Below are 27,714 nucleotides of genomic sequence, written 5' to 3'. Positions count from 1 at the left end.
GGTATATATTTACAAATGCGCCGGCCGGAGTCCTATCTTTTTTATATCTTGCCCCCCCCCCCCCACAAGAGAGCTTTTGATATACATATGGCCCCCACTACCACTTACAATGTTAATTTTTAAAACCCCGCCGGGAGCCCTGAATGGCTCTTCTGCACCGACCATTCAGGGCTCCCGGCAGGAGATTTAAAAACTAAAGTAAAACGCACGATACATCGCAGGGTTGAGGAGCATGCCGCCAGCTCCCCTTCTTAATAACTTCTGATCGCATAGGGTCTCAGGAGTGAGACCCGGTGCGATCAATCCCTCAGCCCCTGTATTACAACCCCAATCATGGAACAGAGTCTGTTCCATGATGGGGGTTGTAGTACGAACACTAATGTAGCCTCCCCAGCTACTGGCAGACTCCCGCAGCCGGGGAATTACTACTCCCATCATGGAAATAAGTCTGTTCCATGATGGGAGTAGTAGTAGTCCCTCAGCACTGCAGGAGTCTGCTGATGTCACCTCTTCCAAGCATGCTCAGAAGTAATAACTGATATTATAAACCAGGTGCAAACGGATTACATAAAGACTCATCCGTTTGCCATAGACTTCAATTTAAAAAATGGCCGTTAATTTACCCGTTCTCTTGTGACGGAAGAAAAATTAGTGCATGTGCTGTTTTTTCTTCAGTCACAAATAACATCCGTTATTCATGATGGGCTATAACAGGTCATAACTGATAATAAAAAAAAATCCCATAGACTTTAATGGGATTTTGTAACGGCTGTTTAACAGCAGTTTTTAAGGCTTTTCTAATGGAAGTTTATAACGGGTCTTATAATGGAGCAACTTTATAGTGTGAATGGGGTCTTATACTCATGACAGCACTTATGAGGCTGCCTCCTTGAAGAGACCTGAGGTGGAGGATAGATGGCCGGCCGAAGTCTCCTCTGTTAGATTGCCCCATTTTTCTCATTGTTGATGGCTGTGTTCTTTTCCCTTCCCAGTTAATCTGTGAGGAGGGCCCTCGTCTTCCTGGTAGTGTTCTGGTGGCTCTTAATTGCCATACGGGCAAGCAATGGGATTCTTTTGACCTGATCTGGAGGTTGTGGTTCTAGGAGTGCATATCATGTAGTCACTGGATGGCACAGGAAGTAGTGTGGTGCATTGTGAGTGATGCGCCAGACTCAGTGACCCAGCAGGATATCAGTACTACTCAATAGGAGCTCTATAGAAGGGAATTGCCAGTCGGCTCTTTGTTAGATAAATGGCTCTACCCAAGAGTAACTTCTTTCACTGCTCTCTTGCAGATCATGCAAGCTAAAGGAGAGTGTAACCAACTCTGCCTACGAAGAAGCACCGTGCATGTGCGCAAGACCTTATTAAAGACACAAATTTGACAAGCTGCACACACAGACCTGGCAAACTCAGAACCAGTTCCCCCCCCCCAGTCTGTTAATGGTCTCTGACTCCCAATCTGTTGACCTCATTCCCCCCACCTCTCATGAATACACTTAGGCTATTTATCCATAGTCTTATTGCGGGGACCCATGGGTATAGGCTGCTACCAGTAAAAAAAGGAAGGGACTCCTCTAGCAGGATATACCTGCACACTAGCACAGAGTGCTATCAGACAGGAGAGGACACACAGGAATGCTACCCCACCCTCACTTACTGGACTTTGTCCATGCCTGTGCCTCAGCTTGGACAAAGCTATGATTTTACAAGCTTTACAATGATTTCTATAAAAAGGAAATAGAATTGTCTTATGAAGTATATTTAAAATGTTTTGCCACGTTGTACGACATATAAACAGCGTTTGTATCTGATAGTGCCCATGTAAGTGTTAAACTAGTTAGGGCTTTTTTCTGTTATGTCCTTAAACTCTGGGTGCAGTGAATAATATAGACCCACTCTGATCCCTCTCTATGTGCCAATGGCACAGCCTGTAATATAGACAGGTTGTGATCCCTGTGGTCTTTTTCCACGTTCATTGCAGCTCTTGGACCTTATTGTGCTGTCCCCTTTGACATGTGGTGCTCTTTACCTCTCCCTGGCTGCATAACTGTTAATCACATCCTATCCCTCTGAAACAGGTCTTTTTATCGGGCTATACAACCATTCATGTTACTGGCTCCCGGGCTGTGTTCTTGTGTCTTACACCCTGGCCCTTTTGCATTTTTTGTGTTACTCGCTTCTTCACTCTCTACAACATGTCTGCAGCAAAGCAGAAGAGATTACCTTCTTCCAAGCCATGTAAATGTGCTGCTTTTTTCATCTCTCAGGGCTACATGTGGAACTGTGATACTGAGCCTGTTACATTGCTTGATACATGACCATGTGTTTTTTTTCAGGTTTTAGTTATCTGCTACATATTTCTAGACCCATTGACATTCCCAGCTCTCAGGCATTGTTCATTGTCCTCTATAACACAGTGTCTATCATGTTGTGCTAGTCCCCATACCTGTTTTCAGGTGGTTTTGTCCCAGTCATTTGCTTCTTGATGTAGATGATTTGTGGTAGCTTCTGAAACTTCTCCTTCATTTGTTAAAGTACTGATTTTGGTTCGCCTAACCCTTGGCCAAATGATGAGGTCTCGGAATCATATGCAGTGCTATGTGGCACAACTTTTTCCTTTTTTGCCAGATCTTTGTTTAAGTCTTTAGTCTCTGCTGAACAGTTTTGAGTCTGAGTGGCCTATTGGAGTGTGCTTTTTGGTTCATTGATTTACATACATGACCACGTGGACTTAACACAGCCACTTTGCCTGTTCTATCTCAGTGATACTCCAAAAACTCTTCCAAAAACCACTGGATAATCAGTACGACAAGAGAGCTTCCAACCATAATAGAAGGTAAAAACAACTTTAACCCCTTAAGGACCAAGCCTATTTTGGCCTTAAAGGGGTTATACACCATAAGGGGATTTTAGTACTTGCCTACCTGACAGTAATGGACGTGCTTGTCTTGGAGATAAATGACTATGTTGTGAGATTACCATAACGCTGTGGCTATCTTTTTGTGAACTGGGTATTTCCTGTTGGATTTGGTTTTGGGGACATATGGATGCCACTGCCTTTGTCCAGATCCTCCTCTTGCCTCCTAGGCATTCTTTAGTTTCTCTTTCAGCAATACCAGTCAGCTGCTCAATCTCAGTTTCCTGGGGCTTGTAAGAGGGCTTGTTTTTTGCGTGACCAATACTCATTTTACCATAAAGTGTAGGACGCAATCAAATTTTTTTTTATTTGTGTGGGGAAATTGAAAAGAAGACCGCAATTTAGCAAATTTTTTTTTAAACTTTTTTTTTTACTATTTTTTTTACGCTTTTATAGTCATAGTAACCTAGTAACATAGTTTATAAGGTTGAAAAAAGACCAGAGTCCATCAAGTTCAACCTATAACCCTAATAAGTCCCTATTGAGTTGATCCAGAGGAAGGCAAAAAACCCTCATACTAGAGGTGAAAATTCCTTCCCGACTCCAAATATGGCAGTCAGAATAAATCCCTGGATCAACCTATAAATCTAGTATACATAACCAGTAATGTTATTACTCTCCAAAAATGCATCCAGCTCCTTTTTGAACTCTATCACAGAGTTCACCATGACCACCTCCTCCGGGAGAGAATTCCAGTCTCACTGCTATTACAGTAAAGAACCCCCATCTGTGCTGGTGTAGAAACCTTCTTTCCTCTAGACGTAGAGGATGGCCCCTTGTTATTGATACAGTCCTGGGTATAAATAGATCATGGGAGAGATCTCTGTACTGTCCCCTGATATATTTATACATAGTTATTAGGTCTCCCCTAAGCCTTCTTTTTTCTAAACTAAGCCTAATTCTGATAAGCTTTCTGGGTACTGTAGTCCTCCCATTCCCCGGATTACTCTGGTTGCCCGTCTTTGAACCCTCTCCAGCTCCACTATATCTTTCTTGTACACTGGTGCCCAGTACTGTACACAGTATTCTATGTGTGGTCTGAATAGGGATTTGTACAGCGGTAGAATTATTTCCTTGTCGTGGGCATCTATGCACCCCATGATTCTATTTGCCTTGGCAGCAGCTGCCCGACACTGGTCACTACAGCTAAATTTACTGTTAACTAAGACTCCTAAGTCCTTTTCCATGTCAGTCGTCCCAAGTGTTCACCCATTTAATACATAATCCCAGCCCGGATTTTTCTTCCCCCATGTGCATTACCTTACATTTATCAGTGTTGAATCTCATCCGCCACTTCCCAGCCCAAACACCCAACCTATCCAGATCCATTTGTAATAGTGCACTGTCCTCTATTGTGTTTACCGCTTTACAGAGTTTCGTGTCATCTGCAAAGATTGTTACTTTACTATTCACCCCTTCTACAAGGTCATTAATAAATATATTAAATAGGACAGGACTCAAGACGGACCCCTGTGGTACCCCACTAGTAACAGTCACCCAATCAGAATAAGTACCATTAATAACTAACCTGTTTCCTATCATTGAGCTATTTACTTACCCACATTCTCCCCCAGCCCAAACCTTCTCATTTTATGCACCAACCTTTTATGTGGAACCTTATAAAATGCTTTGGAAAAATCCAGATATACGACATCCAGCGATTGCCCTTGGTCCAGTCTGGAGCTCACCTCCTCATAAAAGCTGATCAGGTTAGTTTGACAGGAACGATCCCTCATAAAGCCATGCTGATATGGAGTCATACATTTATTTTGATCAAGATATTCCAAAATAGCATCTCTTAGGAAACCCTCAATTTACATACAACCGAGGTTAAACTCACAGGTCTATAATTTGCTGGGTCACCTTTTGACACCTTCTTAAATATTGGCACCACATTTGCCATGCGCCAGTCCTGGGGAACAGTCCCTGTCACTATAGAGTCCCTGAATATTAAAAATAGGGATCTGTCTATTACATTACTTAATTCCTTTCGAACATGGGGGTGAATGCCATCTGGACCTGGTGATTTGTCTATTTAGATTTTTTGTAGGCGGCTCTGGGTTAGACAGGTGACCTGTACTGGGGAGTTTATCTTATCTCGCTGTATTTCACCTGGCATTTCATTTTCCTCAGTGAACACAGTGGAGAAGAATTTGTTTAATATATTAGCTTTTTCCTGATCCCCGTTTATAATTTCTTCCTCATCATTTTTTAAAGGGCCAACAATTTCATTTTTGACCTTTTTGCTATTTATATAGTTAAAGAACATTTTGGGGTTAGTTTTACTCTTTGGCAATGAGTCTTTCTGTCTCTATTTTTGAGGCTTTTATCTGTTTTTTTTTTTTACATATTTTACATTTATCTCTATAGCTTTTTAATGCTTCTTCACTGCTGTCCTGTTTTAGTAATTTAAATGCTTTATTTTTGTCATTTATTACCCCCTTAACATTTTTATTCATCCATATTGGTATTCTTTTATTTCTGACCCTTTTATTCCCATAAGGTATATACATCTTGCAGTGAAAATTTAAGATATTTTTAAAAGTCTCCCATTTAGTTTCAGTATTGTTCTTTTTGAGGACATTATCCCATTTTATATTGTTAAGGGCTTCTATGAGTTGATCGAACTTTGCCTTCCTAAAGTTCATTGTTTTTGTGGCCCCTCGAGAGATCCCCTTATTGAAGAACAAGTTATAATGTATTATATTATGATCACTATTTCCTAGGTGTCCATCTACTTGCACATGAATTACTCAGTCAGGTACGTTGGTTAATATTAAGTCTAGTAGGGTGCCCCCTCTGGTCGGGCCCTGCACCATTTGGGACAGATAATTGTCTTTAGCTATAGTCAGAAACCTGTTTCCTTTATGAGATTCACAGGTCTGTCTCCCAGTTTATATCAGGATAGTTAAAGTCCCCCATTATTATCACATTTTGATTTGCTGCCTTGTTTATTTGCCTCAATAATTGATCTTCTGGCTCTTCCATTATGTTTGGTGGCTTATAGCAAACCCCTATCAGAATTTTTTTTATTTTTATCTCTATATATTTTTACCCATAATGATTCAACATTATCGTTTCCCTCCCAAATATCCTCCCGCAGTGCGGCCTTCAAATTGGACTTTACATAAAGTAGTAGTCCCCATAGTGGACTTTTTATAGCAATCATTAGATTGTATATACTGACCAGAGCAGGTAAGGGGACCTCCGACGGACATGTTGGATGATTGGATCCCCGCAGCAGTGGTGCTGGCAATCCGATCATCCATTCAAAGTGCCACAGATGCCGTGATCTGTATTGATCACGGCATCTGAGGGGTTAATGGCAGACACCAGCACGTACATCCTGGTGTGTTTAAAGAGGCACTGTCATTATGAAAAACTTTATAGTTTGTAGTACAACTGATGAGACTTTTTTAAATATAAATTTATTTAAAGGCTACCTTTCATCAAAAAAACTTTTGATATATTATAGATTAATGTATGCAGAATAACTTTCCAATAGCATGTTATTAAAAAAATATGCTTCTTTCTATTTAATTTTCCAGTTTGAGAAAATGACCACTAGAGGTCTCCCTACCAGTCCTTTTTTATAGATTTCAGACTCATGCTGGAGTCCTAAATCTCAGACTGCAGCTGGGGCACAGACAAACTCACCACTGCACACTGCCAGGGAGCAGTGTTAAGCTTGTCTGTGTCTCGGCAGCAGTCTGGGATTTAGGACTCCTGCATGAGTCTGAAATCTATAAAAAAAAGGACTGGTAGGGAGACCCCTAGTGGTCATTTTTTCAAAATGGAAAATTAAATAGAAAGAAGAATATTTTTTAATAACATGCTATTGGAAAGTTATTCTGGATACATTAATCTATAATGTATCAAAAGTTTTTTTGATGAAAGGTAACCTTTAAAAAAAAAAAAAAAAATTTTACTTAAAAAATCAAAAATGAAAATGACTGCTGTGAGGTGTCACCTGAACAGACTTGCGACCGCTCCTTCCCTCAGCTATCCAAAGGTTTCCGAAGCTAGAGCTGGGTGGAGCGAAGGCAAAGCAGAGGACGCAGGTCTGCACGGGAGAAAAGCCACACCCCCTCTTCTTCCCCTTTGGAGGATGCAGTCCTGCATGAGAGAAAGAAGGCTGAACAGGGGAGAGAGGACGTTCACGGCTCCTCATCTCCCCCCTCTGCTCTGCCTTCGGAGGACAAGTTTCCACGGGAAAAAGAAGCCAGAGCAGGGGAGAGAGGACGTACATGGCTCCTCATCTCCTCTCCCTAATGATTTCTATGTGTGAAGGGGGACATACTACATGTGCTGGGGATAAGGGGGAGGGGGGGGGTTGGAGACATCACAGACTGGGGATGATTTCTGTGTGTGAAGGGGGACATACTGCACGTATCTCCCCTCCCCCTGCTCTGACTTTGGAGGACACAGGTCTGCACTGGAGAAAGAAGACAGAGCACAGGAGGATGACAAAGTGCACAGGCTGGGGATTTATAGACTACAGGGGCTGTGGAATAAATCTCGGACTGGGGATGATTTATATGCTGGAAGTTGTAGTCCCTGTTATGCTTGTGTATGCTAGTGTTTCCCAACCAGGGAATGCTGGGAGTTGTAGTTCTGGAACACCTGGAGGCACCCTGGTTGGGAAACACTGGTGTATGCCCTGTAGAGATGTGGTGAACTACAACCCCCAGGAGACTACAGAGGCCGCTGCCGTTGTAGTCCCTTTTGTGTGTGTATGCCAACCAGGGCTGAGTTATATTAGTGTGCTGTGTATAACGCAGGTTTCCTCGGGCTTCAAGGGGGAGGACGAACTGCACTGGCTGGTTTCTGCTTTTTCATGGGATGTTCATTAGCCCCATAAGGAGAGCATAGAAATGCATGAGGTTTGTACGGGACAAGAACATGACTGTATGAACCCTGTGCATTTCCATGCATGGGATCCATACAGGGAAGCAGAAATGCATGTGGTCCATACAGGGAAGCAGAAATGGACGGGGCCCATACGGGGAAGCAGAAATGGACGGGGCCCATACGGGGAAGCAGAAATGGACGGGGCCCATACGGGGAAGCAGAAATGGACGGGGCCCATACGGGGAAGCAGAAATGGACGGGGCCCATACGGGGAAGCAGAAATGGACGGGGCCCATACGGGGAAGCAGAAATGGACGGGGCCCATACGGGGAAGCAGAAATGGACGGGGCCCATACGGGGAAGCAGAAATGGACGGGGCCCATACGGGGAAGCAGAAATGGACGGGGCCCATACGGGGGTAGCAGAAATGGACGGGGCCCATACGGGGTAGCAGAAATGGACGGGGCCCATACAGGGTAGCAGAAATGGACGGGGCCCATACAGGGTAGCAGAAATGGACGGGGCTCATACAGGGTAGCAGAAAGTAGACATATGGGATATTCCAAATAAATTATATATTGATTCACATATACATTTTCCTTACAGCAGAGAATTTCAAAGTTACAAAAATGCTAAATTTTCATGAAGTTTTGGGATTTTTCACCAAGAAAGGATGCAAGTAACGACGAAAATGTACCACTATGCTAAAGTAGAATATGTCACGAAAAAAACATCTCATAATCATAATAAACGGTAAAAGCATCCCAGAGTTGACCCCTTAAGGATGCAGGGCGTACCTGTACGCCCTACGCCAAGTCCCGGTGTATATAATGCGGGGTCACAACGTCATACCGGGTCGGTCCGGGCGGCTAATGACAGCTGGGACCCTGGGCTAACAACGATCTGTGCCGCACGCTATTAACCCTTTAGACGCGGCGTTCAAACCCTTTAGACTCTTAACTATTAACCCTTTGGCCGCGTCACTTTTTATATCATAAAAATGAATAAAAAGCGATCAAAAAGTCCGATCAATATAAAAATGGCACCGATAAAAACTTCAGATCACGGCACAAAAAATGAGCCCTCATACCGGCCCGTATGCGGAAAAATTTAGGTTATAGGGGTCAGAAGATGACAATTTTAAACTTATACATTTTCCTGCATGTAGTTATGATTTTTTTTTTAAAAGCAATACAAAATCAAACCTCTATAAGTAGGGCATCATTTTAACCGTATGGACTTACAAAGTAAAGATAAGATGTAATGTAATTTTTACAGAAAAATGCACTGCGCAGAAAGGGAAGCCCCCAAAAGTTACAAAATGGTGGGGTTTATTTTTCCAATTTTGCAAAAAAAAAAAAAAAAAAAAAAAAAAAAAAATAAATATATATATATATATATATATATATATATATAAATAATTGTTTCACTATAGATTTTGTGGTGAAATGATTGTCATTACAAAGTAAAACTGGTGACTCAAAAAACAAGCCCTGGGTCTGTAGGTGGAAAATTAAAGGCTTTTGTTTTTTTTCTCCTCACCTTTTAAAAATCAAAGTACAAAAATGAAAAATGGCCTGGTCCTCAAGGGGTTAAGCATTCTTTTTGTACAAAAAGTTAAAATATTGTAGTAGTAGTAGTTGTAGTAGTAAAATAAATTAGAAACCTATATAAATTGGGGCTCATTGGAATCCTATGGATTTACAGAATCAATAGAACAGATCAGTTTTACTGAAAATAGTACTGCATAGAAATGGAAGCTCACAAATATTGCAAAATGGGGTTTTGTTTTGTTTTAAAATTTGGCCCCACAAATATTTTTCCTTCATTCCCTGTACATTTTATGGTAAAATTAGTTGTGCTATTACAAAGTACATTTGGTGGCCTCATATGGGTCTAAATCCTTAAATTGCTCATTTGCTTTTTAGGTGCACACAGGGCTCTATTTCCGCTCATAGTTGTGGATTTCCCTTTTGTAGAAATCCGCTGCTATGAGCCGACACACAGAGCTACCCGGCAGCAGCTGGGAGCTCGCTTTGCAGTTACTCAGTGACTGCCAGCAGCAGGCGCATCCGCAGCATGAAATATGCTCTTGATGTAGAACTTTACAGTGACCTTTTCAGTTTCATCACACCCTAAAGAATTATGGCACAGTACTTCACCTTAGAACAAGGGACTTGTAGCTTGATGTGGTGGCCTTCCTATATATACTGCTTCGTTGTGGTTCTCCTTCTGCTCATTTCTAAAAGGCCGATGTGAGGGGTGGGGATATAGATGTGCCTGCGCGGCACCTGTATTCGCAGCCACCCAGCACGTCAAGTCATGCGGCTGAGGACTGCTCTTAAAGCAGCACTGCCGGCCACCACTCTTAAGTCTCCATCCATACAATAGTCTTTTGTGCTGACAGGCGACCCAACCTGTGCGGCACTCCGGCCCCACAAACAACCCCCCCTGTTTTTTTCAGACCAGTACTGCCGGCCACCAGCCTCAAAGTGGCGGCCCTGGCCGGCTACTTCTGTTTGCGAGTGCACATTGAGTCTGTCGCATCAGGGCAGTCGGAAGGCCGGCCCACCGGCAAAATGCCTGTTGTGCCCAATGGCCGGTCCGGCCCTGCCCCAATAACTCTACACACTCTGCCAAGACAACACAGGTGTAGCTTAGGGACAACTGTGTGAATGTTATTGAGTGGTCCAGCCATAGCCCTGACTCGAACCCAATGGAACACCTCTGGAGAGACCTTAAAGGGGTACTCCGCCGTAAAACATTTTTTTTAAATTTTTTTTTTAAACCAACTGATGCCAGAAAGTTAAACGTGTAAAACTTGTAAATTATGTATCACATAGGCAATAAAAAAGAGAAAAAGCGGAGCACATACTGCAATGTTCAATGCAGGTGCAGCTTTATTCTTAAACCTCCCTGAAGTTCTCCCTGAAGCATGTCTTCCCATTTTAAGAATAAAGCTTCACCTGCATTGAACATTATGGTGTATGCGCCGCTTTTTCTCTTTTTTTCTTGCCTATGTGATACATGTGGATGAACTGTTAATAGAGTTGAGCACTCCCGTGCAGGGAGCACTGTGGTCAGACAGAAAGAAAATTCAAAAAGAAAATAACTTCCTGTGGAGCGTACAGCAGCTAAGTACTGGAAGGATTAATATAAAAAAAATAATTTACAAATCTGTACACTTTAACCACATAGGGACCCAGAGCGTACAGGTACGCCTTAGCTCCCTGGTACTTAAGGGCCCAGGGCGTACCTGTACGCCCGTGGGAGTTTCGGTCCGGGCGGGGACCGGACAGTGGTGACTGCAGATGTCTATCAGCAGGCACCCCGTGCAAATTCCCAGGGGGGCCATTAGAATTCACACCGGCGATTTGCGCCGATTCCGGGTAATTACGGGTCTATGGTGACCCGAAATAGAAGGGGGATCGCGGTTGTCCAATACACCCACGATCTCCCTGAAGGGATAGGATTGAAGTGCTATTGGTCGTCAAGAAGCGGCAACCAATAGCAGATCGGGGGGGGGGTTTAACTTTCGGTTTCCCCGTTCTGCACACCCAAAATAGGTGAGGCAGAACGGGGAAACAGACAGGGACTGGCGCCAAAGTCCATTTACCCATCAGCGGCGGCAGCAGGCTGCGATAGCTGGCGGGGATCGGCGGAAGAGGAGGATGGCGATGCGGCTCCCTGGATCCTACGGAAGCCGGTGAGTTGCCTAGTAACATCTGGAGGTCTTCAGTTTTGAGACCACTGTACAGGGTACATTCACACGGGCGAGTGTACAGTGACTTTTCTACTTAAAGTTTGGGCTGCGGCAAATTTTTCGCTGCAGCGCAAACTCCTAGCGGGAAACTCACCGTAACCCGCCAGCCAATATAGTGTGAATGTACCCTAAAAACACTACACGAACACTAAATAAAGGGTAAAACACTACATATACACCCCCTTACACTGTCGTCGTCGTCTCCCCCCCCCCCCCCATTAAAATACGTATTGTACGCCAGTGTTTCAAAAACAGAGGCTACAGCTATTGCAAAACAACTCTTCCTAGCATTTCCGGACAGTCACTGTCCGGGCATGCTGGGAGTTTAGCAACAGCTGGAGGCACCCTATTTGGGAATCACTGGCATAGAATACCCCTATGCCCACCCCTATGCAATCCCTAATATAGTCCTCAAATGTGCATGGCGCTCTCTCATTTCGGAGCCCTGTCGTATTTCAAGGAAACAGTTTAGGGCCACATATGGGGTATTTCCATACTCAGGAGAAATTGCACTACAAAATTTGGGGGTCTTTTTCTCCTTTTACCCCTTATGAAAAGGAAAAGTATGGGGCTACACCAGCCTGTTAGTGTAAAAAAATTAAAAATGTTTACACTAACATGCTGGTGTTGCCCCATACTTTTTATTTTCACAAGAGGTGAAAGCAAAAAGAAGACCCCCCAAATTTGTAACGCAATTTCTCCTGAGTATGGAAATACCCCATATGTGGGGGTAAAATGCTCTGCGGGCGCACAACAAGGCTCAAGAGTGAGAGCGCACCATGTACATTTGAGGCCTAAATTGGTGATTTGCACAGGGGTGGCTGATTTTACAGCGGTTCTGACATATAAAACACAAAAATATAAATACCCACATGTGACTGCATTTTGGAAACTACACCCCTCACGGAATGTAACAAGGGGTATAGTGAGCCTTAATGAAAAAAATATCTAATGTTTTCACAAAAATTCTGGTGTTTCCCTAAATTTTTCATTTTCACAATGAAAAGCCCCCCAAAATGTGTAACCCCATTTCTTTTGAGTAAAAAAAATACCCCATATGTGGATGTAAAGTGCTCTGCAGGCAAACTGCAATTCTCAGAAAGGAAGGAGTGCCATAGGGATTTTGAAGAGAAAATGTGTCCAAATTGGAAGGCCACAAAGTGTTTACAAAGCCCCCATGGTGCCAGAACAATGGAACCCCCCACATGTAACCCCATTTTGGAAACTACACCCCTCACGAAATGTAATAAGGGGTACACCAGTGGGGTGTAAATACTTACTGCACCCTTATTAAATTCTGTGAGGGGATTGTTTCAAAAATGGAGTCACATGTGGGGGGGGGGTTCCACTGTTCTGGCACCACGGGGGGCTTTGTAAATGCCTATGGCCCCTGTCTTCCATTCCAAGCAAATTCTCTTTCCAAAGAGTAGTGCACCAGCAGAGCACTTGATGTCCACACATGGGGTATTTCCATACTCAGTAGAAATGAGGTTACACATTTTGGGGGTCATTTTCTCCTATTACCCCTTGTAAAAATGTAAAAAATTTTTGGGGAAAAATGCATTTGTGAGAAATTTATTTTTTTCCATTTACACATCCAACTTTAACAAAAAGTCATCAAACACCATTGAGGTGGCTCACTATACCCCTTGTTACGTTCCTTAAGGGGTGTAGTTTCCAAAATAGTATGCCATGTGTTTTTTTTTTTTTTTTTTTTTTTTTTTTTTCTTTTTGCTGTTCTGGCACCACAGGTGCTTCCTAAATCCATTTCAGCTAAATTTGCTTTCCAAAAGCCAAATGTTACTCCTTCTCTTCTGTGCATTGTAGTTCGCCCCCAGAGCATTTTACATCCTAACATGGGGTATTTCCATACTCAGAAGAGATGGGGTTACAACTTTTTGGGGGCAAATTCAGATTTTGAAAATTTTGTGAAAAATTGGAAAATTGCTGCTGAACGTTGAACCCCTGTGATGTTTTCCAAAAGTAAAAACACGTCAACTTTATGATGAAAATATAAAGTAGACTTATGGTTTATGTGAATCAATATATAATTTCTTTGGAATGTCTTTTTTCCTTACAAGCAGAGAGCTTCAAAGTTAGAAAAATGCGAAATTGACAATTTTTTTTCATCAAATTTTGGAATTTTTCACCAAGAAATGATGCAAGTATCGACAAATTTACCACTACCATAAAGTAGAATATGTCACAAATAAACAATCTCTGAATTAGAATAAAAAGTAAGAGCATCCCAGAGTTATTAATGCTTAAAGGCAGTGGTCAGATGTGCAAAAAATGGCCGAGTCCTTAAGGTGAAAATGGGCTGGGTCCTTAAGGGGTTAAAATGGCTTTCACCGATAGTCCCAATCCAACCTCACCGCTTAAGAGGATCGGCAGAGAATATCGACAGAAGCTCGCCAAAGCCACCTGTGGCACGTTGTGGCATCATATTGAAAAAAAGCTGGAGGCTGTCAAAGTACTGAGTAAAGTGTCTGAATACTTTTGCAATATTCTAGTTTTTTAATTTTATAATAAATTAGCAAAGATTTGTTACATTTTGCTTTCACGGTCACTATGGGGTATTGAGGACAGAATGACAGATAGAAAACAGTTTTGTTTTGTTGTTTTTTATTAGCACAAACCTGCAATGTGAAAACGGGTCTGAATGCTTTCTGAAAGCGTTGTATTCATGCCATATGTTTCCCTCTTACTTGGCAGCTAGTGACTGTGTTGAAGCCTCCCTTTGAAATGTACTCGACTGTTGACATACAAACTTTGTATTGAAGAGGGATTCATTTTACATAAACTGTGATAAATTGGGGTCATTTTGGGGTTATCGCCCTGCATTACCACTATAGTGAGAAAATAACTTATAAATATATACATATGTATCCTGGGCATGGCCATGCTGTACATTAGGGTGTGCTATAATAGATCTGTGCTTCAGTAAGTCCTAATGCTTGACTTACTGGTCTCATGTTAATACAGGAACCTAAAATGTTACCATTGCTCTTGCATCAGTGGGCATCTCCCTGCACTAGAACAGGTTAAGTCATCGGCAATAATTTGTTGGAATTACAAGTTTTTCTGGGCTTTCATTATAACTATCAGCAGAAAATAAGTGCTTAGTAAAGTGCACCATACAGTGATTGTGTGTTAAACTATATGCCTGCGTTCCCTGTGAATTTAGCAACCTAGAGTATGTAGTTTTCAGGGATTTTCTTTATTTGTTAGAGGACTAGGGGGCTGCCACTTTGGCAGTCCTGGGATGCCTTTTTTTTAAAGGTTCAGTAGTGTTGGTAGAGAATGCCAGGGAAGACGACAGACAAGTTGTTTTATCCTTGCTGACAGACTCTTTTGAATGTTAAACAGTATGCCTGCTCACCAGAATATACCCGATGGGCCTTTTGGCGATTGGTGTTCCACCACATGTAAACATTGTGGTGCACAGCAGAATTGTCAAAAATTTATAATAAATAGTTACATTGTTGTTAGGAGTAAAAAAAAAAAGGCTTTCCCATAAAATTCAACCAAGAAAGAGGAGACTGACTGACTGACCTAGAGGGGTAGGAGTATATGATCAGGTACAAAAATAATTGTGGCATACTGTAGGTACTTAAAATCTGTTACTAATTAGGTACTGACAAATTGTGGTGTACTCATTACCGGTAGTTTCTAAATAATTGTATACAGATTACATACCGAAAAATTATGGTGTACATGTACTGTACTGACAAATGGCCTGCAGGTAATGTGGCTAAAAGCAGGTGTTCACGGGGGTTGATCTGTGAAAGAAAATGGATTGTTAGACAAAATAGGACAGTTAGTACAAAAAAAACTACAAGCATGCTGGGAGTTGTAGTTTTGCAAAAGATGTAGGCTCAAAGCTGAAGGCTGCACTGCTGCAAAAAAGAATTGTCCAAACACTTTAGGGTGCGTTCACACGGCTGTCTGTCTCATTTTTATTTTTAATTTTTTTATCTCAGTTTTGGTTCAGTTTTTGCAGGCTGTAAACGGATAAAAAACTGTTTAAAAAAAAATCCCATTCATATCAATGTTTTTTTTTTTACAATCCGTTTACAGCCGTCTGTACTAATTTTCTTTTTTTTTCACGGCAGAAAAACGGCACATGCAGTATTTTTTTCTTCCGTGAAAAGAAACGGAAGAAGAAAAGGACATCATAATTTTAACATTAAAGGTTAATCCGTTTGCCATAGACTTCAATGTCATCCGTTTGCCCCCAGTTTATACTAACCGTTATTTCTTCTGCGCATGCTCAGAAGAGGTGAAATCAGCACTGTTGTGGCACTACTACTGCAGTGTTAAGGGACTACTACTACTCCCATCGTGGAACAGACTAGTTTCCATGACGGGAGTAGTAGTTCCCTTGCTGTGGGTGGCTGGGGTAGACTATATTAGTGCTTGTACTACATTACTACCCCCATTGTGGAACAGTCAGCCCCTGTACTACAACCCCCATCAAGGAACAGAGGGATTGATCGCACTGGGTCTCACTTCTGTCACCTGATGCAATCAGGAGTTATTAAGCAGGGGAGTGGGCGTCAAGCTCTGCAACCCTGCAATCTATTTTGTGTTTTAACTTTCATTTTTAAGTCCCCCGCAGGGAGACCTGAATGGTTGGTACCGAGGAGCCATTCACGGCTCCCAGTGGGGTATTTAAAAATGAACATTGTGAGTAGCAGTGGAGGCCATATCTAGATTAAAAGAGCTGTGGGGGGTCAAGATATATAGCGGTGGGGGGTGGGGTTAGACATATAGCCTATATATCTAACGCCCCAGTGCATTTATAATATGCCCCCCGCAGCGCATTAACAAAGATATGCCCCCCACCGGCGCATTTATAATGTTACCCCCCCCCCCCCGAAAGCGCATGTATAATGTACCCCCCCCCGCAGCGCATGTATAATGTACACCCCCCCCCCCGCAGCACATGTACAATATTCCCCCCGCAGTGCATGTACAATATACCCACCGCAGCGCAGAATATACCCCCCGCAGCGCACAATATACCCCCCGCAGCGCACAATATACCCCCCGCAGCGCACAATATACCCCCCGCAGCGCAGCACACAATATACCCCCCGCAGTGCAGCGCACAATATACCCCCCGCAGTGCAGCGCACAATATACCCCCCGCAGTGCAGCGCACAATATACCCCCCGCAGTGCAGCGCACAATATACCCCCCGCAGTGCAGCGCACAATATACCCCCCGCAGTGCAGCGCACAATATACCCCCCGCAGCGCACAATATACCCCCCGCAGCGCACAATATACCCCCCGCAGCGCACAATATACCCCCCGCAGCGCACAATATACCCCCCGCAGCCTATGTATAATATGCTACCGCAGCGCTATATGTCAAAAGCATTCGAGCAGCAGCATCTGCCAGCCCGATTCTGCTGATACAATACTTTTCATACATAGTGCTGCGGTGGCATATGTATATAGATGCGGTGGGGGGGAGCAGATAACGCTTAATGTCTGCTTCCCCAGCGCATCTATTTACATATGCCTCCGCAGCACAATGTATGAAAAGTGTTGCATCGGCAGAATCGGGCTGGCCGATGCTGCTGCTAGGATGCTTTTCACATATAGCGCAGTGGGGTGTATATTATACATGCGGGGGGGGGGTTACATTATACATGCGCTGCGGGGGGTGCATTATAAATGTGCCCGTGGGGGCATATTATAAATGCACTGGGGGGGGGGGGGGGGCTAGATATATGGGCTATATGTCTGCCTGCTCCCCTGCTTTATATCTTTTGATGGCATCCGGAACGATCAATCCCTCAGCCCCTGTACTACAACCCCCATTATGGAACAGACTCTGTTCCTTGATGGGGGTAGTAGTACAAGCACTTATGTAGTCTCCCCAACACCCGGAGACTCTGGCAGCCAAGGAAATATTACTCCCAACATGGAAACAAGTCTGTTCCATGATGGGAGTAGTACTAGTCCTGGCTGCGGGAGTTTGTAGGTGGCTGACTTTTCATACTAACGGAAGAAAAACTGATGCAAAAGGATGCCATCTGTTTGCATCAGTTTGCATCAGTTTAGTAATATGGTCCGTTTATGGTCCGTTTAGGAGGCAGCGACGGGAGAAAAACTGGACGAAAGGAAACGGCCGTGTGAACGCACTCTTACCTCTAACTATTACAAAACTACAAGTCCCAGCATTACAAGACTGCGAAAGGATGATACACATGAATGACAGATAGAAAATATATATATATATATATATATATATATATGTGTGTATCTATATATATATATATATATATATATATATATATATATATATATATATATATTCTATGCGTGTGTGTAAAAAAAACACTGTACTTTTAGCAATAATCCTTTGCACTAATTTAGGAAGATGTAAGTTATACACTCACCATATTGTCTTTAGTGGTACAGTACAGGTAAGGCTGGGTCTACACTACGTTTTGTCCCATACGGGAGCGCATACGGCAGGGGGGAGCTAAAAGCTCGCGCTCCCGTATGTTACCGTATGCGCTCCCGTATTTCATTCATTTCAATGAGCCGACCGGAGTGAAACGTTCGGTCCGGTCGGCTCATTTTTGCGCCGTATGCGCTTTTACAACCGGACCTAAAACCGTGGTTGACCACAGTTTTAGGTCCGGTTGTAAAAGCGCATACGGCGCAAAAATGAGCCGACCGAACGTTTCACTCCGGTCGGCTCATTGAAATGAATGGCATACGGGAGCGCATACGGTAACATACGGGAGCGCGAGCTTTTAGCTCCCCCCTGCCGTATGCGCTCCCGTATGGGACAAAACGTAGTGTGAACCCAGCCTAACAGTGAGCAGAATGAGGGAGGGGGAGGAGTTTTCACAGTGCAGGCAAGAGAAAGACACGCCCTCTTCTTTTGATAAGCTGGAAGACATTGAAGAGCTGTAATATGCTATTTTTTGGTTAAATATTGGTGATAAGACAAAATAACATGTACAGGATAAGGATGAGGTACTGAGTAACATAATTTTTTTTTTTTTTATTTATTTATTTTTTACATCTGACAGGTACGCTTTAACAATACAACCAATGTTTAATATTATCCAACATATACTGGATCATGAACAGATGAACAAATGTTTGTTTTAACTTATAATAAAGTAGTTCCTAACACTTTACTCCTCTTACTTAAAACATAGTATCGAAGAACAAAAGGATTTGGACACAAGGTGTGAAAATAAAGATACTAAAAATGGAGACCAGGATGTGACCACTGAAGATAAAGAAAGTTTGGCATCTGTGGGCAAGAAAAGAAAAGGTAGGTGGATTCAAATACAAGAACCAGGCTCATATTTTGCACATTCAGTATTAGTATCCATTTTATTATATGCCCATCATAAATACATTTATTTTCAATTCTATTTTATAGAAATTGTAGATTCATCTCATATTTACAGGGCAGCAAAAATGTAAGTGTTATTGAAATTGTACAACATTTTTTTTTTCTTTTTTTCTTAAATCAGTCATGCGTGTAAATTGTTGTCAGTGAGACGTGGGAAGTCATGGGAATGGGCGCACAAGTGTGAGGTCCCAACTCCCCTCCTCCTAACCTGGGCTGCCGCTTTCCCTATTTTTGCCTGATCATGTCCTAGGCTGCTGGAGAGTAACCTGCTGTGTGCGCCAATGTTGTGAGCTCGGCATGGCCGCAGGACTGTTAAAATGCAGAGATATTCACTGGATGACCGTGGCTTCATGTGCATTTCCCCCTTCATATGTGCACTCCTGTGTGGGGGCTCTGTAGGCAGATTTTGGATCTGAAGTCTGTGTGGTCTCTTTGCCTGTGCTGAGAGATCCTGCATTTTAGTTAAAAAAATCTAATTTTTCATTTTCACGTCCAACTTTAACGGAAATTTGTCAAACACCTGTGGGGTGTTAAGGCTTACTATACCCCTTTTTACGTTCCTTGAGTGGTGTAGTTTCCAAAATAGTATGCCTTTTTTTTTTTTCTTTTTTTTTGCTGTTCTGGCACGATAGGGGCTTCCTAAATGCGACATGCCCCCTAAAAACCATTTCAGCAAAATTTGCTTTCAAAAAGCCAAATGTGACTCTCTTCTCTTCTGAGCATTGTACTGCGCCCATAGTGCACTAGACATCCACACATGGGTTATTTCCATATTCAGAAGAGATGGGGTTACAAATTTAGGGGGGCTTTTTTTCCTATTACCCCTTGTAAAAATCTTAAATTTGGGGGAGAACCAGCATTTTAGTGAAAAAAAAAATTTACACACCCGACTTTAACGAAAAGTCGTCGAACACCTGTGGGGTGTTAAGGCTCACTGGACCCCTTGTTACGTTCCTTGAGGGGTGTAGTTTAAAAATAGTATGCCATGTTGGGGTATTTTTGCTGTTGTGGCCCCAAAAACCATTTCAGAAAAACTCTCTCCAAAATCCCATTGTCGCTCCTTCCCTTCTGAGCCCTCTACTGTGCCCGCCCAACACTTTACATCCATATATGAGGTATTTCCTTACTCAAGAGAAATAGGGTTACAAATTTTGGGGGGCTTTTTCTCCTTTTACCCCTTGTAAAATTTCAAAAACTGGGTCTACAAGAACATGCAAGTGTAAAAAATTAAGATATAGAATTTTCTCCTTCACTTTGCTGCTATTCCTGTGAAACACAATACAGATATTTAGGTGCACTACTGTGGTAGATGTATACAATGACATTGGCTATCCCTCAACACTGATGTTAAAATTGAGACATTCGCCAGTGTACCCTTATATGAAGGACACACCAGAGCCCGCACACCAACGCCAAGGTTTCTCAAATGGCACGGGACCTAACGCTAACCTACCTGTGCGTGAAAAGCAAAAACCAGGGGCCAGTGGGCAATTGCAGCAGCACTAGGCCGACATGCAGCCTGCTCCCAGTTCCCTTCAGTGTGACTGAGCACACATACAATGGGAGGAGGGAGAGAGGCTACAAGCCCCACCCAAGTTGGCTGATATAGGTGCATGGCCTCACAGGTGCAACCTTAATGCTGCCTGGAAAATGTTCAAGTTGCATTAACATATGGAGTTTACACACCTCCAAGTATGAATTTTTAAACATTCCTGTGAAACGCCTAAAGAGTTTAACACACTTACTGAATGTCATTTTGAATACTTTGGGGGGTGCAGGTTTTATAATGGGGTAATTTATGGGATATTTCTAATATGAAACCCCCTCAAATCCACTTCAAAACTGAACTGGTGCCTGAAAATTTTCGATTTTGTTAATTTTTTGAAAAATTGGAGAATTGCTGCTAAACTTTGAAGCCCTCTGATGTCTTCCAAAAGTAAAAACATGTCAACTTTATGATGAAAATATAAAGTAGAACTATTGTATATGTGAATCAATATATTTTATTTAGGTCTCATTTCCTTATAAGCAGAGAGTTTCAAAGTTAAAAAATGCTAAATTTTCTAATTTTTCATCAAATTTTGGAATTTTTCACTAAGAAATTATGCAAGTATAAACAAAAATTTACCACTGACATCAAGTAGAATATGTCACAAAATAAGTCTCTGAATCAGAATGAAAAGTAAAATCATCCCTGAGTAATTAATGCTTAAAGTGACAATGATAGGATGTGCAAAAAATGGCCGGGTCCTTAAGGTGAAAATGGGCTGGGTCCTTAACCCTTTAACCTTAACCTCTGGAATGCTTTTACTTTTCATTCTGATTCAGAGAGAGTTTTTTCGTGACATATTCTACTTTGTCAGTGGTAAATTTTTTGTCGATACTTGCATCATTTCTTGGTGAAAAAATGTTGCATGTCTCATTTAGGAAGCCCCCTTGGTGCCGGAACAGCAAAAAAAAAAAAAAAAAAAAAAATCACATGGCATACTACACATGGCAATCACATGGCAGTACAGTGAGTCTTAACACCCCCCCCCAGGTGTTTGATAAATGTTTATTAAAGTGGGATGTGAAAAGGAAAAATTTTATTTTTTTACACTAAAATGCTGGGGTTACCCCAAGTTTTTCATTTTCCCAAGTGGTAAAAGGAGAAAATGTCACCGTAAATTTGTAAAAACATTTCTTTGGACTAAGGACATACCTCATATCTGGGCGTAAACAGCTCTGTGGGCGCACACAGTCTTGGAAGAGCAGGAGCGCAGTCAGGGGCCTTGAGCTTCTACATAGCTGCCTATAAAGCCAGAACAGTGGGACCCCCCCTCAATGAGCGTCACATGGAGTAACTAACTAAAATGGGGTGCAGTGGGACATAAATTTATAAAACAGGTTATGTTCCCAGAATGAGGACCCAGAACATAGCCAAAACAAAAAAAATATATGCCCACCCCAAACCCTATGCTCTGAATCATCATTCTGGGAATGTGATGTGTGTGGCCCTCCCTAACCTGTTGCCTCAAATGCGCACCCCGCTCAGGTGGAGAGAGAGCGCTGCGCATTTAAGGCAACAGAAAAAAGTCCCCGATGATAGTGACTCAGTGACCCATGACCCATTTTTGGAAAAAAATACCCCCAGAGGTCTTATCAGGTATTTTTAGTAAGTTTTTTGGGCAATTTAGTGGTTTTATGGGGTTTAAACTTGGAATGTACTCTGGACTTTGTACATTGAGGTCAAATTATGGAAAATTAAAATGAAAAGGGAAAATTTAGTACTGCATGGAAGCGTTATACTCCCTAAAACAGTTTTTAATGCAGAGGCCCGGATGATCGGGGCAAGTGTCACATTGAGTGATGGTGTCCTTCCGTATCCCCTCTTGTGACAGTCTGCATTTTTCCAATGTGGGGGACTTCACCTGGAAAGTTTTGGCCTGGGACGATCCTGGCACCTATAACTTCAGTTCCTTGGGAAGTCCGGCCTGCTCTTTCCCGGTCGCCAAAGATCAGGGCCCTTGGAACGACTTCTTGGAATTGAAGGAATGTCCCTGTGTTGCCAGTGTACTGGGACAGTACAAAAGAGTTGTACATGGCAACCTGTACCAAGTAGACCGCAACTTTTTTGTACCATACCCGTGTTTTGTGCATGGCGCTATATGGCTTGAGGATCAGAGAAATCAACTCCCCCCATATACCGATTGTAGTCCAGAATACAGTCAGGCTTGACGACCGGTGTTGTGGTACCTCGTACAGGAACAGGTGAGCTGCAGTTACCATGAATAGTGGTCAGCATAAGGACATCCCTCTTATCCTTATACCTGAGTAGCAACAGGTTTTCATGGGGACGGAACTCACCCTTGGTTGAGTCGTCTGGATCAAATTTAGAGGGAGGCCTCTCTGGTTCTTCCGCACGGTCCCACAAGCGGATGTGGATCTGGCTGCAAGGGATGTGAACGGGGGGGGGGGGGGGGGCATCAATGTCCAACTGCTCAATGATGATGTCACGCCCCGGGAGCTGTGCATGATGGGAGAATATCCCCATAGGAACTGCACAGCTTCCGGGATGTGACATCATCATTGAGCAGTTAGCTTCTGAAGTTGAGTTGTTGTTTTCTGTCTAACTGCTCAATGATGATGTCACATCCTGGGAGCTGTGCAGTTCCTATGGGGATATTCTCCCATCATGCACAGCTCCCGGGACGTGACATCATCATTAAGCAGTTAGACAGAAAACTTCAGAAGCTAATAACTATTGGAAGGATTAAGATTTTTTAATAGAAGTAATTTACAAATCTGTTTCACTTTCCGGAGCCAGTTGATATATAAATAAATTTTTGGGCCTGGAATACCCCTTTAAGGGTTCAGGATGTGATGACACACTGAGGTGACTCCTAGGCAGCTATGCGAGGCTGTAGTCAACCTTAGGAGATACGGTGGGTTCACACTACAATTTCACTTTACGGCTGCCGGGACCCGGCCCGTATCTAATTCATTTCAATGAATTACTCCGGTTGGCTCATTTTTGCCCCGTATCCGGTTCTCTGACCGGACCTAAAACCATGGTATGCCGCGATGAATTCGGATGGGTGAAGGACATTAACCTCTTTGCACGCAAGCTAGCGCTACATAAATGGCATAAGGAGCATGACAGAGAGGGGATGGCATCAAGAAGTAGGGAGTCAGCAGCCTTGGAGGCCCTACATGACTTACTCTCTGAAAATGAGGGAGATGAGATACACCTGAAAGCACCATTCACAGAATTCAAACCAAGGTCTAAAATAACACCTGCCTTCAACCAATACTCTAATATAGAGATGTTTGTTAACCTAGTTACAGAAGAAATTAAATCCATCAGACCTGACAGAAGGTTAGTGTATTCTAACTTAACACAAGCAGAACAAAAGGCCCTGAAGAATATAAGAGACAATGATGACCTTGTCATAAAGCCCGCTGATAAGGGGGGCAACATCGTCCTCATGGACAAAAAGGACTATACCCTCATGGTTCTAAAACTATTAGAAGATAGGAGCACCTATGAACCCCTGGACAGGGATCCAACAGACTTTTTCTTGAGCGAACTACAGGCCCTCCTCAAGTCAGCAAAGGATGAACAACTAGTATCAGAGGATGAATATTCCTTTCTACTCAATACTCACCCTACAATATCAACCTTCTATGCCCTACCAAAAACACACAAATCAACAAACCCAGTCAAAGGCCGCCCCATAGTCTCCGGCAACAATAATTTGACGGAGAAAATAAGCCAGTATGTGGACAAAATCCTTACTCCTTTTGTATCTTCCCTCCCCTCACACTTAAAGGACACAAAGGACACTGTCCTTAAAATAAATGACTTGACAGTGAATAAGAACACCTCTCTAATGAGCCTCGATGTAGAGAGCCTCTATAGTAACATAGCACATGATTTAGGGATCACAGCGGTGAACACTTTCCTCTCTACACGGAGTACACATTTTCATAGACACAATCAATTAGTCTTGACACTTCTTGAATTCATTTTGACACACAATTACTTTCTCTTTGGCGGTGCCCTCTATCGGCAGACGAGGGGCACCGCCATGGGGACAGCCTGTGCACTGTCTTTTGCTAATTTATTTTTAGGGTGGTGGGAGAGCACGATCGTTTTTAGTGACGTTTTTTCACAATACACGGAGCACATTCTTTTTTGGGGAAGATACATAGATGACATTTTAATTTTTTGGGATGGTGATGGGCCTTTGTTTGGAAGGTTTGTAGATGAACTCAATAACAATGATATTGGCATGAAGTTTACGGCAGAGATAGGGGGACGAAGCATTAATTTCCTGGATTTGACTATCTATATAGATAGAAATCAGCGGATCCAAACGGATATCTATAGAAAGCCAACCTCGACCAATAGCTTCTTACACTGGGAGAGCTGGCATCCTGAAAGTTTGAAACGAAGCATCCCAGTGGGTCAATACCTCCGAGCAAAACGCAATTGCTCAGAGGATGGCCCCTTCCAGAAAGAAAGTAGCAATTTAATGGAGAGATTTACCGCAAGAGGGTACCCGAAGAGATGTATGAGAAGGGCCTATAATAGAGCAAAACAAAGTGACCGTGTAACCATATTGGGACCAAAGAAAGCACCAATTGGAAAACCTACCATCAGATGCATAGGCACATATGATGCCTATGCCTCAAAAGTTAGGACAATCCTGACAAAATACTGGAGGATTCTGAAATCAGACCCAGATCTGAATGAGACGTTGACAGAGAGGCCAAGTATTACGTACAGACGGGGCAAGAACTTACGAGACTTACTTGTCCACAGCCATCATCAAGAAAGAAGAGAGGAGTCAAGACCGGGGACATGGTTGCCGGCCCCCCCACAGGGATCATATCCCTGTGGTCACTGTGCCTCCTGCAAATTCATGATAAAAACAAAGAACTTTACCAACCCACAGGATGGGAGAAAATATGACATTAGGAAATTTATAAATTGCAGCAGCCGGAATGTAATATATATAGCAAGATGTACATGCCCCAAACTATATGTTGGAAAAACTATTCAAGAGTTGAGAAAACGTATCAGTAAACATATTAGTACAATCAGAACAGGGACGGACACCCCCATAGCGAGGCACATGAGAGCAAAACACAATAACAAGCTTGATGAGATTAAATTTTGGGGTCTGGAGAAATATGAAATAGGCCCAAGAAAAGGAGATATAAATCAGACTCTACTAAAGGAGGAGGCGAAATGGATTTATCGCCTCAACAGTAAAAATCCCGGAGGATTGAATGAAGGCTTTTCTTTCACACCCTTCCTCGAATAAAGAGGAAGATGCCTGTATATGGAAATATTGGAAATAACAAAAGTATATAGGGACTAATCTGTGAATTTGTGAATACTTCTTCACGTGCTGGCAACTACCTTTACTTTAGCCGACATGACAGGAAAAAGGAAAGGATAACATATGGTGGTAGATATATATTAGTAGGAGAATCTTTACATCTAGACACATGGAAACCTAGAAATCTATACATACAAAAAGCAACCCCGGACACTTAAATATGAAAACAAAGAAAAATACAATAATTACCTTGGGAGAAGATGGGGACCCACGGATGAAGGATGTGAGCTTGGAGGATGTGAGTCTGGAATCAACAATAACAAATAATATGTGATTTTTATAATCAATAATACTAATAAAACCAAAAGGACAAAAAATAGACATATAAAACATCATGACTCAACAAACTCTACAAAATGAAAATCAAGAAGGATGAGATACGTCTAACCTAACAGAATTATAGTAATTAAGGAGCAAATGAGACATAATGATAAACATAAGAAATACAATATCACTACAACAATAAAAGACTCACAAAAATTAAAATAATTAAAATAATTATAAGGAATGATCCAATGATGTATAATAAAACCTATAATGAGAACAAAAGCAATCAAGGTTCTAATATTTAGATTACCCACCATATGTGTATATGACAACAATAGTGCACCAGAAATAGTCAAGGAAGGCTAAAATATATGAAGGACATGAAGAATAGACATTACCTATGAGTAATGAGACCGATCAGGGACAAATGCGCATATTGAGAGTGAAGAATGAGTCTGCGTGTCAGGAGACGGAGCTTGCGTTCCACTGAGAACGGGACAGGAAACACTGCGCACGCGCGAGAAGATGCGCGTGCGCAATAGCGATAAGGAGATGCCCGGGATTATAGTACTACAGGGCATGCGCGCGAATGGCGGCCGGAACACACAGTCTGCCAACCAAGCCCTGATTGGATCAAAACACCTCACTCGGCGCATCGGAAGTGATGCGCCGATACAGGGTTATAAAAGGTAGTGCCGCACGTGAACGCCACAGTAGGCAGCTCTCTGAGGAAGTTAGTTTTCTAACGAAACGTTAGAGCAAAGCATCTAGATTTTAGACAGGAAGACAGTGTCCAATAAGTGCAGAGTTACTGTGTGTCAGTAGAGTAACATACTCACCACACACAGCGAGAAATTGGATAACTCTTGCACCAGTAATATAGCACCACTAAGTGGGCATATACAAAAGGAACACTGCCTTTCCTGATAATTTTAAATATATATAAGTTTCACAACCACAGTTAAATTTTTAAGTAACATAAATAAAAGTTATATTTTAATTGGGTTACAGACAGGGTATTGCTCCCCGGAAGGGAGGATTTCCTCCCAGAAGGGGATTGGAAAATTGGCGGTTTTAGGTCTGGTCACAAAACCGGATACGGGGCAAAAATGAGCTGACCGAAGTAACTGTTTTGACTCCGGTCGGCTCATTGGAATGAATTGGATACGGGCTGGGTCTGGCTGGGATATGGCAGCCGTAGAGCGAAATCATTCTGTGAACCCACCCATAGACGGTCACTACACTAGAACCAGGATGTTTAGGGTCTAATAGGAGGTTCTTATACGGGACTGCCCTTTTTAGGATGGCCCCCCTTCTTAGGCTTCAGGCAACAGTGTAGGATCATTCAGGGTCAGATTAGTGCCACCTAGACCCCTGCCTAGTTCCCATCCCCTAGTTCCCATCCCTGGTTTATAATCATGCACTCTCTTGCATGTTGAGACAGTCTTGTTTTGAGTTATATCCCTCGACATCCTCCGCCTCTCCTTTCTCTGCATCCCCTCTCTAGAGCTTGATTGTCATACCAGCATCTGAATAATAATTAAGCCTTTGTACCTGCCAGTTAAAGGACAACTGCAGCGCTAGCAAATTAGGGCCCAAATGTAATAATAACACAAGTTATAGAAGTT

At 42.6% G+C, this 27,714-nt stretch overlaps 1 protein-coding gene across 2 annotated transcripts in view; it reads left to right on the top strand.

Moving 5' to 3' along the window:
* The window catches only part of BAZ1A (bromodomain adjacent to zinc finger domain 1A), a 353,746-nt gene that overhangs the window by 213,244 nt on the left and 112,788 nt on the right, over nt 1-27,714 (top strand). For both annotated transcript variants that reach the window (XM_056545400.1, XM_056545399.1), the window contains exon 17: nt 18,727-18,845. In XM_056545400.1, the coding sequence (XP_056401375.1) occupies nt 18,727-18,845 (119 nt within the window). The remainder of the gene's footprint in view (nt 1-18,726; nt 18,846-27,714) is intronic.

The sequence above is a fragment of the Hyla sarda genome, chromosome 11 (genome assembly GCF_029499605.1).
Source record: "Hyla sarda isolate aHylSar1 chromosome 11, aHylSar1.hap1, whole genome shotgun sequence".
Classification (NCBI taxonomy): domain Eukaryota; kingdom Metazoa; phylum Chordata; class Amphibia; order Anura; family Hylidae; genus Hyla; species Hyla sarda.
The sequence above is the reverse complement of the archived record's forward strand: the minus strand, read 5'-3'. Positions and strand labels throughout refer to the sequence as shown.